Source organism: Etheostoma spectabile, chromosome 9, assembly GCF_008692095.1.
Source record: "Etheostoma spectabile isolate EspeVRDwgs_2016 chromosome 9, UIUC_Espe_1.0, whole genome shotgun sequence".
In the NCBI taxonomy this organism is placed as follows: Eukaryota; Metazoa; Chordata; class Actinopteri; order Perciformes; family Percidae; genus Etheostoma; species Etheostoma spectabile.
The window spans coordinates 21694956-21708891 of NC_045741.1; the positions used below are offsets into that span (position 1 = coordinate 21694956).

The 13936-nt window shown below is 38.2% G+C and overlaps 2 protein-coding genes across 9 annotated transcripts in view; both read left to right on the plus strand.

Annotated features, from left to right (window-relative positions):
* zfr2 (zinc finger RNA binding protein 2) overlaps positions 1 to 11532 on the plus strand; it is a 25641-nt gene extending 14109 nt beyond the window's left edge. For 6 of the 7 annotated variants that reach the window (XM_032525256.1, XM_032525260.1, XM_032525257.1 and 3 more), the window contains exons 14-19: positions 196 to 370; positions 3096 to 3184; positions 3514 to 3609; positions 4410 to 4521; positions 4797 to 4894; positions 5363 to 7043. In XM_032525256.1, the coding sequence (XP_032381147.1) occupies positions 196 to 370; positions 3096 to 3184; positions 3514 to 3609; positions 4410 to 4521; positions 4797 to 4894; positions 5363 to 5536 (744 nt within the window). In that variant the 3' untranslated portion in view covers positions 5537 to 7043. Of the gene's footprint in view, positions 1 to 195; positions 371 to 3095; positions 3185 to 3513; positions 3610 to 4409; positions 4522 to 4796; positions 4895 to 5362; positions 7044 to 11521 lie in introns of those variants that run through there. The other variant, XR_004333369.1, reaches the window with a different exon arrangement.
* The window catches only part of matk (megakaryocyte-associated tyrosine kinase), a 14159-nt gene continuing 7417 nt past the window's right edge, over positions 7195 to 13936 (plus strand). The window contains exons 1-9 of one of the 2 annotated variants that reach the window (XM_032525263.1): positions 7195 to 7432; positions 7681 to 7714; positions 9113 to 9226; positions 9324 to 9436; positions 9781 to 10000; positions 12284 to 12377; positions 12483 to 12548; positions 12712 to 12811; positions 12933 to 13017. In XM_032525263.1, coding sequence (XP_032381154.1) covers positions 9113 to 9226; positions 9324 to 9436; positions 9781 to 10000; positions 12284 to 12377; positions 12483 to 12548; positions 12712 to 12811; positions 12933 to 13017 — 792 coding nt within the window. In that variant the 5' untranslated portion in view covers positions 7195 to 7432; positions 7681 to 7714. Of the gene's footprint in view, positions 7433 to 7680; positions 7715 to 9112; positions 9227 to 9320; positions 9437 to 9780; positions 10001 to 12283; positions 12378 to 12482; positions 12549 to 12711; positions 12812 to 12932; positions 13018 to 13936 lie in introns of both variants that reach the window. The other variant, XM_032525262.1, reaches the window with a different exon arrangement.

Genomic DNA, 13936 nt, shown 5'->3' on the forward strand with positions numbered 1-13936 from the left:
ATATATTTATGTTAATGTCACAGTCCCTGTGACTGAAGCTAAACTACTTTTGAGAAAAAATAATTTGCACAACCCAGAGTTAAACACTTACTGTAAAAATGATTGCCCTGTAACAACGCCAAATAAGGCTATTATTTGCCCCTACACCCCTCCTCCTCTGTAGTGAGTAATCCCAAGTGTCCTTTTAACCGGCAGACTTTTTCTGAAGATCAGTATGAGGTGCAGGCTCACCCTGAGGAGGCGAACATCGTGATATTTTCAAGCAAGGAGCCCAAAATGCAGGTGACCATTTCTCTCACCTCGCCGCTGATGAGGGAGGACCCTGCTACTGAGAAGGAGAAGCAGGCAGGCGGAAAAGCGGCTGAGAAAGGTTAGAGAAGCCAAAGCTTTCAGTACCAGACGACCCAATGTAAGAGATGTGTGTAAAAAAATAAAATAAAACAACAACAAAAAACTTGCTCCATCCTTCCGACCACAAAAAGCCTACAAATTTTAGGCTGAAAAGCTCTTACAATTTCACAAAATGAGAGGTGGGACTTGTAACCAAGACCACATTTATAGTATTGTTATTCTCTATCCCTGAAATAAGTTTTAACTCGCACATTCATTTGTCCCACTTTTTTTTTTATTTTCCCCATTTTTTTGCAGCTACAGTAGTTCCCGATTTCTTAATTTCTTTATCACAACATGGGAATCAAAAGCCGGGCTCTCCGACCTTTCTGTGCCACTAGGGTGTGTGTTTATCTTGTGAACACACGCTCAGACAAAAACTTTGGGAAACTATAATAATAGACTGAAGGTGATGATCAGTGTTAAGATAATGCCCAGGGATGAAAACTCTTCAAATGGTAATACAACTTCTTTTTTTTATTAAATACTTATTTCTAGACATGACAAAAGTTTAGCTTCTTGTTGCATTATGGTCATGATACCTACAGTACGAGGGGATTTTGAGGTCCAGAGACTTCCCATTCCCTCGTCTCTCATCCCTGCATCATACTGTGGCATTATCAATGAAGAGGTGTTGGAGTCTCATTTTATTGCCTCGCAATGATCAGTATCTGAAATAATAATATGATATTTATTAGTAAATCCATTATCCAACCCCCCACCACCATTTAACAATAAAGGTAATTTTCAAGATCATTGTGTTGCCAACACTCCTCCACCTGCTCTAATAACTGTCAGTATTTTAATGTTTTTTTTTCCCCATTTAGAAAACATAGTAGAAATGTTTTCTGTGGCCGTTGTCTTATATTTTGTAACTTTTGTTTGGGTTTGTTGATCAGTGCCCCTACTTCTGTATCAGCAGACCTAGGCAAGCCAATGACTGATCTGAAGACCACACTTATTTACATACCACTAAGAATAGAAACAACAACTCCAGGTTGCCCATGTTTATTAAGCTTTTAGAGGAACCCCCATCTTTCATTTTCAGGGGCTCACATGCTGCTAAATCAAAAGTCCCCTCTTTAAGAGGCATGATAAAAATGGGTCTTTGATTCTAAGTGGTATGGTAGTGTAGACTTCAAAAAGGTGGCTTTGTTTTTGTTATGCATTTCCCCTGTAAGAATGCTAATGTAATCTGCTGTTGCTACAGTTCTAGTGAACATAGAAGTGTGGAAATTCCCAAGGCTGATCTTGAGAAATATTCAACGTCACAGTCATCAGGAACCACATTGAATGTTTTGGACAAACCTGTCATTTGTAATTTGTAAGTGACTTTAAAGTCTTGTAAATGTCTCTTAAACTTGTCCTCAAACAGCCCAAAAACTATTTAATTAACATCTAAATCCACCACAGACACAAGCATTTTTCTTTAAACAAACACAACTTTGTAATTTACCATTTTTAGTACTACTAATTAGGTTAATCTTTGGCTTTTTCATGTAGATCTGACTTTCATTGGTCTGCTTTTTGATGTTGATATTGTCTCTAAATATGAAGGCATGAAGGGAAAGAAGTATCCTTGCTCATGTGCCCTTATCTGCTTAAGAAGTGTCCTTTCAAACATCATCGCAGAGGAGTAACGGGAACGATCACTATCTATGCAAAGTAGGGTCAATCAAATTATGTAGAATGAGAGCATCAAAATGAATAAAGTTGATGTTTCATGATCAAAAGTTGTAGAAAATCTATTTTTGGATCTGAAGCTCAGCTGCTCAAACTGTTTCAGTTAGGCTCTTGTGCAGTCAGATGCGAAGAACGAGTAAATCCACAAAACTGAGTTTATTATAGAAAAGGCTCCAAGTCTTAATATAAGTTGTTTAAACACTGAATAATTACAAATTAATAATTCCCTGAATAAAATAATTTAGTGGTTTGAAGGAAGCCAAATCTGACATGGTTTAGACTATTGTGTTAATTGTGGGGAAGAAATGTCAAAAGATCGGGCTCAATGATAAGTTCCTCAACTGGAGAAATGTTACAAAATGCTTTTAGAGAGGTCAAGAGTGATAAGACAGCAAAATAGGAAGAAGGAAACGAGGGTTTGACGTCGTAGATATTGCGGTCTTTAATGCACCTTTCTCAAAGCACACATTTTGACTTTATTACGTTACAGCAGGGAAATTAACGATTGCTCCGTTTGATTTTAAGGGTCCACACCAGGGAACCAGCGTGCTCAGTACCAGTAAATTGACATTAATCATGTTATTAGTCACACTTTAAGTCAAAATGTCTCTTAAGAGAAAGATGCACTCAGGCAGATGGTAATGGTGTCCACAATTAAAGACACTATAAAATCAATAGGTCTTGTGTAGTTTAGTCACCTTTTAAACTAAAAATGAAATATACACTCCACCACTCTTCTCTCTGAATACCTTGGATTTCCTTAATTTTTAATTTGCATGAGTTTTTGTGACCTCCCACTCAAAGAATACCTTGGTAATCGCGTGAACTTCCATATTCAGTGGTCAAATGTTTTCTGTCATATTTTCATTTTTTTCTCACAAAACAAACCAAAGAGTCTGACGGAAATTTCTAGTCATATGGACTACATCAACAGTAACAACACTTACTATGTGTTCGTCATCATTTGGGTTTTGCGATAGTTTGACTGTGAGTCACGAGCTTGTGCATGTTATCGCCTCTAGGTGTGGCTGAGAAGGACCCCACTGATCTTCTGAATAAGAGAAAATGTCTGGAATACCTGGCTTCTCTCCGTCACGCCAAATGGTTTCAGGTAAAAGCACCACATGCATCTGAAAATGTCATAAAAACAATGTAGAATAATAAGCACAAAAATCCTGGTAGGACTGGTTTAAGCTGTATGATAAAGATTTCTAAAATCAGCAAGCACATGCAGTCATCATCTCTTCAGTTATTAAGATTTCTACTCCCAAAACAGGTTTATAGTTTTGAGTAGAATCACAAATGTTTTTACTTTGCCTTTTTTCAGACACGCATTTAAAGTCACCAGTTAAATTGTATAGTGATATTGTCAGAAGTCCAGTCAATCTAAAGTAATTCAAAAATAATAATACAACAATTTTTTTCTTTTCCTCTCTGAAGGCTCGGGCCAACGGGCTGCAGTCTTGTGTGATCATCATTCGGTTGCTGAGAGATTTATGCCAGCGGGTCCCCACCTGGGGGAAGATGCCCGGCTGGGTGAGAGGCTTCACCTGTCTGTTATGTTTTGACTTTTTGATTTTCTTTTCTTTTAATTTTTTTTGGGGGGGTGATGTGCATTCAACCTTCTCCTAATAAGGTTTTATTTAATGTGTGTGTGTGTGTGTGTGTGTGTGTGTGTGTGTGTGTGTGTGTGTTGTACGTTTGATTCCCTAAATTTCCGTCCTCTTTTTGTATGTTTGTCTCTCCTAGTGCCGTCTATTTAAGGGAACAATAACAAAAATAGTATATTCACATATTGTACGTTCATAGCTCTGTCAGCGTTGAGTCAATGTTGTATCTGTATGTTGTGTGAGGTAACTTTTATACACACCAAATATCTCGACAAGGTTTTTTTTTACGAAGAGTCCGGACTGGTAGAGGACTACTGTTGCAGCTGTAAGCAGTCCAACAAAGTGCTGCGATTCATAAACACACTGTGACGCGCTCAAGATTGTATTCTAATAATTTTTTCCTCCACACGTAAAATATAACTAACACTGCAGTTACCAAATGTATAATTACTTTGTCAATAAAAGTGTGTCAGTGCGGCGGTCAACAGACAGTGTTTGCTTTCTGCCACAGTCCAAAAAACACAGGTAAACGGGTGAAGCAAACAAATGTGTTATCACTGGCGCTCAAACCGCGATGAAAAAATGCCCACCACCTACAATATGAGTGCACAATATAATAATCAATAAATAATATCAATGAGTCCATAAACAACATACAATGTGTGGCTCCTACAACTACCTATAAGGGTATTTCAATCCACTGTCTGAAGTGTCTTCTCCCTCCAGGCGATGGAGCTGCTGGTGGAGAAAGTGATCAGCAGTGCTGCAGGCCCGCTCAGCCCAGGAGAGGCCATGCGCAGAGTCCTTGAGTGCATCTCCACAGGCATCCTGCTACCAGGTCAGGAAAACCTCTTAATGAGATTTGATCCCGTGTATTATTTTACAGGATACAGAACTTTTATGACTTTCGAGAAAAAGTTGTTTCATGTCATTTTCTTATCTACCGTGCCTCCGCTGGTGCTACAAAATCAGCTTGTGTCAAACTTGAACCTTTTTAGAGGATTTACTATTTACTGCCTCGGATTAAGTAATTTCTATTATTACTCATTCTATTAATTACGATACATACATTATCACACATACATGTTAACTTGTTTTTCCTCCCCTTCTCAGATGGACCAGGGTTGATGGACCCCTGTGAGAAAGAGACAACAGATGCTTTGGGAAGCATGATGCTGCAAGCCAGAGAGGACATTACTGCCAGTGCACAGGTACCCAGACACAGCATGTATGCCATGGCCACAGGAAAGTCTAGATTCTGATGGGGTGGGAGGTGTGGATTCACTTTTAGTAACTGGACAGCATATTAGGACACACTTGTTTGTTTTTAAGTGTATGCTTTTAGTCATGAGTTAATGAGCCAGTATTTAACTGTAGGTAAAGACGGCAACAGTGCGAGAATAAGCTAATGAGCTTGGTCAGGGTTATTTGTGAAACCACCACCAGAACCATGCAAATTTAATTTCAAGCGTCAACGGTCAGAGGAGAAAAGAGAGGACTTTTAAAATAACGCTACCCACAGTGAAGCTGGTAGTCCGCTTCAGAATGACAGCTGCGGTGGAAAGGAGAGGACCACATCCTTTTGTTGCATGTCATACTTATCTCTCTCACCTTGTTTCCTGTATCTCTCTATAACGCTACAAAGCAACATTTCTCATTCCTGTTTCTTCTGGTTCCAGCATGCTCTGCGGCTGCTTGCTTTCCGCCAGATCCACAAGGTCCTGGGCATGGAGTCTCTGCCAGCATCCAAGGCCAGCGCTCGCAACCGTAAGCGTAGACGGGACGGCAACGAAACGGGCGAAGGGGAGGGGGAGGGCAAAAAAGACAAGAAGGAAGAAGCAGAGAGTGCTTGACCTCTGCCTCCAGAGTGGAAGGCCTTTGCTTGTTGGTAGACTGGTAGAATGTCACAACTTTCAACTTTTCTTATCTTGAAAACAATCTTAACACGCAGCTATACACATATGAATATAACTGACTGTACATGTTACATGTCTACCCTTGAATTAAGAGGAGTAATGTGTTGGAGGGAGAAAACAGAAGCTTAAGAATCTGTACTGCAAATCCTTCTCGTATAGTAATTTCCCGCAGATTAAGTGTCTTTTAAAGTTTGCAGAGAATATTGGCTTGGTGAGAAATCATGAAAATGAATGATTGCATCATTCCATTTCAGTATAATTGCACACTGTAATTGGCCACTTCTCTCGTTTAATCCCGATAGTTAAACCACCATCAACTACAGTATTGTTTTATAAGATGTTGCAAGCCTCCAGTTTAATCATCATCACCTTAGCATGCTTTTCTCCAGTAGGGTCAGAACTGGACTGCTTGAGTCAGGACTCGCTGAACTAACGGTGCACGACATTTGTACACTCAACTGTTTTTCAGTCCGTGTTCAACAAACAAAAACATATGGGTTCTGGTTTAGAAGCTTTGAAACTGAAACCGATCACAGATTACTGTTTAAGATCTACATACGTACTGTACTGTGATTGTCATTGTGCCTAGGATGAACCCTAAAATTGTGTGAAGGTCCTTCCTGAAGTAAACGCTCCCTCTAAAGTCTCCTGTTTCAACAGTTCCTTGTCATGCATTTTGAAATTGTGATAGGTTTGAGTTGTGAAATTCTTCTTTAATTCTTCTGGAAAGGTCTTGCATCACACCTAAAATACACTAGACTACACTAAAAATAAATTCCCCTTGAGAACATGTCAATAAGGGTTTGCGAGAAGTGTACAAAGAGATTATCTGTTTTGGGAGGTTTTTCTGTGGAGGTCACTGGAAAGTAAATCTGTCTCTTGAGGAGAGCGAAGTCTTATGTAGTCTGTAGCATGCTGAGGGAATAAAGCACTTAAGAAATGACAATGTTACTGTATGCAGCCATAAATTTATAATTTGAATAATATCCCTGTTAACCTTTTTTTTCCTTCTTCCAGAGTATGGTTAGCAGAAGAGAGAATCTTTAGTCGGACTGAATATCTACTGTTATGATCATGTAGTCCTTTGACTTTCTTACTTGTGCCTGCATCATGTTGTGTACTACAAAATAAGGGGTACATTTGTGTGTATTTTTGTCAGGTTAATATTGTAATGGAATTATTTCACAAAGATGTAGGACAGGGAAAGGACAGTTGCACAACTCTTTGGCTTAAAAGTTGATGTGATGAGAGCATTATTTTGCTTTTAAGTTTGATTTTCGTTTATCAAGAGCATCATATAAGTATTGCCTATTTTATTTCTGAACGATTTTGCAATCTATTTTGTATTGTTTAAATGGAAAGTGAACGTTGCTGTCCTTATACGTGAATGTCTTTGTAGTGTTGCCTAAAATTAGGGGAAATATATTAAAACACTTTTAAGCCATTTGTATCCTGGGTTGTGTTGTCTCTTCATCACTGAAAATTCTAAACGGATGCTTTCTACAACTTTAAGAAACACTATTTTTAACAGAACACATGTCACCTACAGCGTCACTTCTTTCGTCGCTTCATGAAATATGAACCGCAGTTTCCAAAAACATTGAGGAAGTGGTCTGACAATATCAGCGCTCACTCCACAGCACCAGTACATGTCTGGGGAATGAATATCGACAGTATTTAATTTTTAGGTTCCTGCCAAGTAGTTTTAATTAAGAGTTTGGAAAGAAAATGTCACCGCTGTGTGAGACAAAGATGATTTCAAAGTCTTCCTCCAGTTAAGGAGCCCAGCAGTCCTGAACAGGAAACTGTCAGCATCTGTCCAGAGAGCCGCAGGTACTGAAAGATTCATGACTACAAGAAACCAGAGTGAACAAGCTGTCCAGGGCGTTTCATTTCTGCGACAGGAGCAAAGCTGTCAACATCCTGCTAACCGCTAACAATTTATTTAGCTTTTATTGTATTTTTGGATCCCTGTTGCCTCGGTAACGGCTACTTTTTAGGTCTCTTTTTAGGCATTCCTTAACAATTTTATTATAGTTTTATTTAATTTTGTTATTGTGAGACATTTCTCTCCTTGACAGGTGTTCAACCCTCCAGCCCCGCTCATGGTTAAAGGTATGTACTATGATTCAGAGCACCAAATTAACTAGTTGGCTTTATGTTATAATAATATGAGCTTAAATCAGTTCACTTCATCTCTGATGTTTTTTGGTAAAACATGGGGCTGTTGAGAATTTATAAAGACATAAAAAAGGTTTGTACTTTACTGAGCCATAAAACACTGAAAACATTTTATTGGCTGTGTGGTTGAACACTATGTTATATACAAGTTAAAAGTTGAAACAAATATAAAACTAAATTACTAATGCAAAAAAAAAAACATGACAAGTTTTATTTTTCTCCAAAAGTTATGAGACCAAAATGTTGTTGCATAACAGAAATGACCTATATGATTATTATTCAAAAAAAAAAAAAAAAAAAAAAAAAAACTGAAGTCTGAACTACAGTCTGAAATCATTCAAGATAGCTGAATATTGTTGGAATAAAATGTAACCGGCTGTGAGAGGGTTTGAAACAGAGTTTAAGGTGTTTTGTAATTTATTCCATGTACAGTTCTCATTGGCCAACTGTGGAGCATAGTCTTGTGAGTGCAGTTGTACATGTGAGTACTGTATAAACACCATTACTGATTAAAGGATAAAATTGGGCAATGTTATAGCTAAGGAAAAAGGTTTTTCTTCCACGTTATTTTGGGTGGCCCTAAATTCCTAATGATTTCTGACGTAGTTTCTTGGTAAGACTCATGTGATTTGGCAGAGATTATAGATAAACTAGACACATTGTGAAGTTGGTACACCTCCAATTTAAACTTGAGTCAGCGCTGCTGAGCTATGCACAGATAGATATCCAACAGGAAGAATAATTTTAATGATTAATGAATCATCAAAGGTATTTACTTGTGTTTAAATTGAACAGTTCATTAAAGATAATTTCTAGAAACGAACAAAGACTAACAGCTTTGTCTCTATTTTCCCTATTATTAAATATACCAAAATAAATAGTTCTTTAAAGGAAACTTTAAGAAATCATATAAGGGAAAATGTATAGGGAGCGGGTCATTATTGCACATTGAACCCTAAAAGGATAATATTATCTTGCTTATTAATTACACAGCTACTTACTAAACAAATCAATAATCTGACACAAATTAACGATTTAAAAATGTTTTTATTGATAAAAATGGTCCTCTAGAGTCTATTAACAGAACTGCATACATAGCCTTTATTGACCAATCAGAATGGAGAATTCAACAAAGCCTTGACATAATAGGTAATAACAGTCTCGTAAAAAATAAACCATAAACAATATTTGTCATGTTTAACTTGTTGCATATATACAGCCAGCCAGTATTTTAAGATCCATTATTTCAGACAGACACTGAGGTGTTTTAAGGCTGGTGCCTCTCTCATTATTATTATTATTATTATTATTATTATTATTATGCTCCTGCAGATGAGCTGGGCTGCCAGTACACAGTGTGTAGCCAAGGGGGACCACAGGAAACCAAAACCTGGAGAACTGACTTTCTACAAAGGAGACATCCTCACTATTGTAGACACAAGCACGGTACTGTCATGTTTAAAAGCACGATAGATAGTGTTTGGTCAGACTCCTTGTGTTTTTTTTCTACCATTTGACCCAAGACTTTGCTCTGTACTAGAAGAAGGGATATTACAAGGCCAGACACAACACTACCGGAGAGGAAGGACTCATAAACGCCTCCAATGTGCGTGAAAGAGAAGCTCTGCGTGTCGACCCCAGCCTCAGCCTCATGCCGTAGGTCTCCTCTTCAGCTCAGTTTTGTACTTTTTTTTGCATCAGTAGAACACAGCCATGTTTGCACACAATAAACACAAGCAGTGTGACTGTCACATGGGGGCACACTAGTTTCTGACTTTAGCCGCTGCCTTGGTCAACCTTGAAAACACATCTTGTGACTACACAGTGTGTGTTCAACGTGCAAACAAACATTGTCAGTATTAATCACTCCAACTTCCTTTTTTGGTGTGTAAACTGCTGACATGTTTTTACCTCCTGTTTGTTAGAAAAAAGATATTTCAGACTATTTCTAACATGTTTTTTTTTTTTTATGTGTTTCACCCTGTGCCGTCTTTCACTAGTTGGTTTCATGGGAAGATCTCGGGTCCAGACGCGGTGTGTAAGCTGCAGCCGGCCGAGGACGGCCTGTTCCTGGTTCGAGAGTCCATTCGCCATCCTGGCGACTACGTCCTGTGTATCAGTGTCTCCGGAGATGTCGTCCATTACCGGGTCATTTATCAGGACAACAAGCTGACCATCGACAACACACAGTATTTCTACAATCTCATTGACATGATAGATGTAAGAGGCTCTTGGTTCTTGGTTAAATTCAATCCAAGTTGTATAATTCTATGTAGCCAGGAAAAAACTTAGCTACAACATGCACAAAATCTCTGAAGACCTTTAATGTGAAGGTGAAAGGAAACCTACACATATTGCTCCAAGACTAAATGTACATTATGTAGCAAGGTAGCGTCATTTAACAGATCCACCGGTACTTTCTTACTCAGAATTCAGAATAGGGATTTCTGGCACACCTATTTCCAAGGGGCATAGGCAAGAGAAGAGGTCAAAACTCCAGCAGTGTTTTATAAAGCATCATATTATAAAACAACTGCATTGTGTGAACAAAGCATTTCAGCTTGTGGCCTTCATCAGGTTTATCCAAATGAAGCGCACAAGCTGAAACACGTAAGTCTTATAATACAGTAGGGTTGGGCAATATATAAAAATTATATTGATATGAGACTAAATATTGTCTTAGATCGCAATGACAGGTCGGGCTGCAATGTAACCTAATGGAACAATTGTGGAGCCTTGCTTTTTAGATTTTTTTTAGGGGCATTTTTAGGCCTTTATTTGACAGAACAGCTTAAGACATTAGAGATGGGGGGGAATGACATGCAGCAAAGGGCTACAGGTCGGATTTGAACCCCGGCCTGATGCATTGAGGAGTAAACCTCTATGCACGGGTGCCTGCTCTACCAAGTGAGCTATCCGGGCGCCTGGAGCTTTGCTTTTTGTCTAATGAACGTTTTAGTTTTTTTTCTGGTACTGACAGACTCAGAATGTTACTAAAAGTGTCTGACAACATTATCGATCTCAGGATTTCACTTTTTGTCCAAAGACAGCGGTGTGGAGAGCGGAACTTATATTTTGACTTTATGATGGCACTAGATTGAAAAAAGGTAGGCTATCCTCACATGGAGTACCATCCATTAGTTTTCTCTATAAACCACAAATGTCAACCTCATGGTGGCGCTGGTCAGAAAAGGTCCGGGAATCACCAAGGGGACCCATCCTCTGGGGATCATGAATGTTTGTTTAAACCGATCGACCAGCATGGCTAAAAGTCACTCTAATGTTCACACGTATGTCGTAACTTGTGATGAGGTGTCACAAATAGACACTTCCTCATCTTAAGGGGATTGGGAACCAAGGCACTCTAATACCTGCTATATTTATAGTCAACATGTTTGTCAGCCTTATAACCCATCAGCATAACTGACACCAGTGTAAAAATACATAATTTATTTGTCAAAATTAAGCAAAGACAGGAAAACACATGAAGCATAGCCCTTTTTATGGTTTCTTTACTTGGCCTGTGAGGTTGCGTTATGCTTTGCTGCAGTGAGGTTTATAGATAGGCTCCACAGAGACGGCCAGCTTCCGTTCAGCACTGTCTTATCAGCGAGCCACAGATGGCTTAAGGCCTGGGTCAGACCGGCTGTCATACTCCTGCAAGGAAACAGAGGGAGGACATCTAGATGTATATTTGGGATATATCATGTTATAAATGTTCTTTTGTCTCAGTGCTGGCAGACTGCTGACAATCTAAACCCAGGCTCTGATGTGTCACTGTATCATATTTCACTTGTGTAATTTAATTCAGCTGTCGATACAACCTATATTTAGCTATTTCATGAGAAAAACTGCACCACATAATGTATGTATAGATACTTTTCAGTGTCGGTTTAATGTCTCTGTTTCCTTACAACAAAACAGAAAGCTTCAAACCACAGTCTTTACACTTCCTGACTACTACAGAAGTGTTAGTTTCAATGAGCTAATTATTCTCTTTGGACCTAGACAAAAATAATAATTCATTATCCTTGTGTATGTGGCAACCTTTACACAAAGTGTGGAGAATGGACATACCAAATGAAATTACAAATATTACATAAAAAAAATAAAAAAAAAACACATTTCTGCTGTTGTTGTCAGGGCTTGGCTGTGTAAAGAAAATCAAATATCACAAATACCAAATACCTCAATATCGATATTGTGGGGTTGACAATTGTTGCTATCACAAAATATTTACACAATGAGATATGTGATAAATAATCATTAGTAAAGTGGATATAATAACAAAGAAATTCTAAAAAAAATTAAAACAGCTAGAACAGTCTGGTTAGCTCAGAAAACGACATCACCGTAATGCAGCCTTTAAATCCAGGAAAAGACAACACTTATATCATATTGCGATATCCAAAATCTAAGACAATATCTAGTCTCATATTACGATATTGATATTATATGGATATGTTCCCCAGCTTTAGTTGTTGTGTGATTCCATCTTTGCAGTTTTACTCAAAGAAAAAAGGCTCCATCGCTACAACTCTTCTGAAGCCCAAACGAAAACAAGGAACCAAGTCAGCTGAGTTGGAGCTGTCTAAATGTAATGTCAAGGAAATTTTAACAATACAGATCAAATATGATAATAATGATGCAAATATGTAGTGTTATGTGTCAGGTTTACAGTTCATGTCCCTCTCCTCTCCAGCTGGATGGCTGCTGGACATTACGAAGCTCAAACTGGGAGAAAATATAGGAAATGGGGAGTTTGGTGGTGAGCTTGTATTTGATTTGACCTACTTTCCTCATTATCGTTGTACCCTCACAACATTTATAATGAAAAAGTGTCATCAAACCGTTACCAAAAATAATAATTCTGTCTTAGTTAGTACAGATGTATTCTGATTGGGCAATTACTGTGTGATTCTCACCTCCAGCTGTTTATGAAGGAGACTATATGGGCCAGAGGGTGGCAGTAAAGACCATTAAATGTGACGTCACAGCTCAGGCCTTCCTGCAGGAGACCACAGTCATGACGTGAGTCTGAAGAGTCCCTAAATTTGAATGTTTTCATATTTTGTCAAAACACTTGATGAACTGCAAATTAATTCATAATAAAACCAGCCCTTAATGAGTTTTCTCAATGAATTGCTTTCAGGAAGCTCCAGCATAAAAACCTGGTGCGATTGTTGGGGGTCATTCTTCACAAAGGTCTTCATATTGTCACAGAGCTCATGGCTAAGGTACGAACACCTCATTCAACAGTGGTTATCATTTGGTTATCAAAACGTGATTATACTAACAACTGGTAACAAGAAAAAGAAAGGTAACAGTAAATTAACAGAAGAATGCAGTGAAGCAGAAAATAAAATCACATAATATACTAAGTGAAACCACATTGGTTTGTACTATACATATATATATATATATACAGTTTGTATATATATATATATATATATATATATATATATATATATATATATATATATATATATATATATATATATATATATGTACAGTGGGGCTCAAAAGTTTGGGCACCCCAGGTAAATATTTGTATTAATGTGCATAAAAGAAGCCAAGAAAAGATGGAAAAATCTCCAAAAAACATCAAATGACATATTAGACATTCGTATAATATGTCACAAAAAGTTCGATTTTATTCCCATCATTAACACTTTCAAAATAACAGAAAACAAAAAAATGGCGTCTGTAAAAGTTTGGGCACTATGCAGAGTCTCTAGCATGCACCGTCCCCTTTGGAAAGCTGAGACCTGACAGCATCATGGATTGTTCTCAGTCACCATCTGGAAAGACCAGGTGATGTTAATCTTAAGGTTTTAAAAGCCCAGACTCATCTGACCTTGCCCCAACAATCAGCACCATGGCTTCTTCTAAGCAGTTGTCTAGAAAACTGAAACTGAAAATAGTTGGCGCTCACAAAGCACGAGAAGGCTATAAGAAGATAGCAAAGCCTTTTATAGATGCCAATATCCTCTGTTCGGAATGTGATGAGGAAATGGCATTCATCAGGAACAGTGGAAGTTAAAGCAACATCTGGAAGACCAAGAAAAATATCAGACAGAACAGCTCGCAGGATTTTGAGAAAAGCAACTTTTGTAAGGAAGAATGGGTTTCCAAGCTGTGATACTTGCCAAAGGG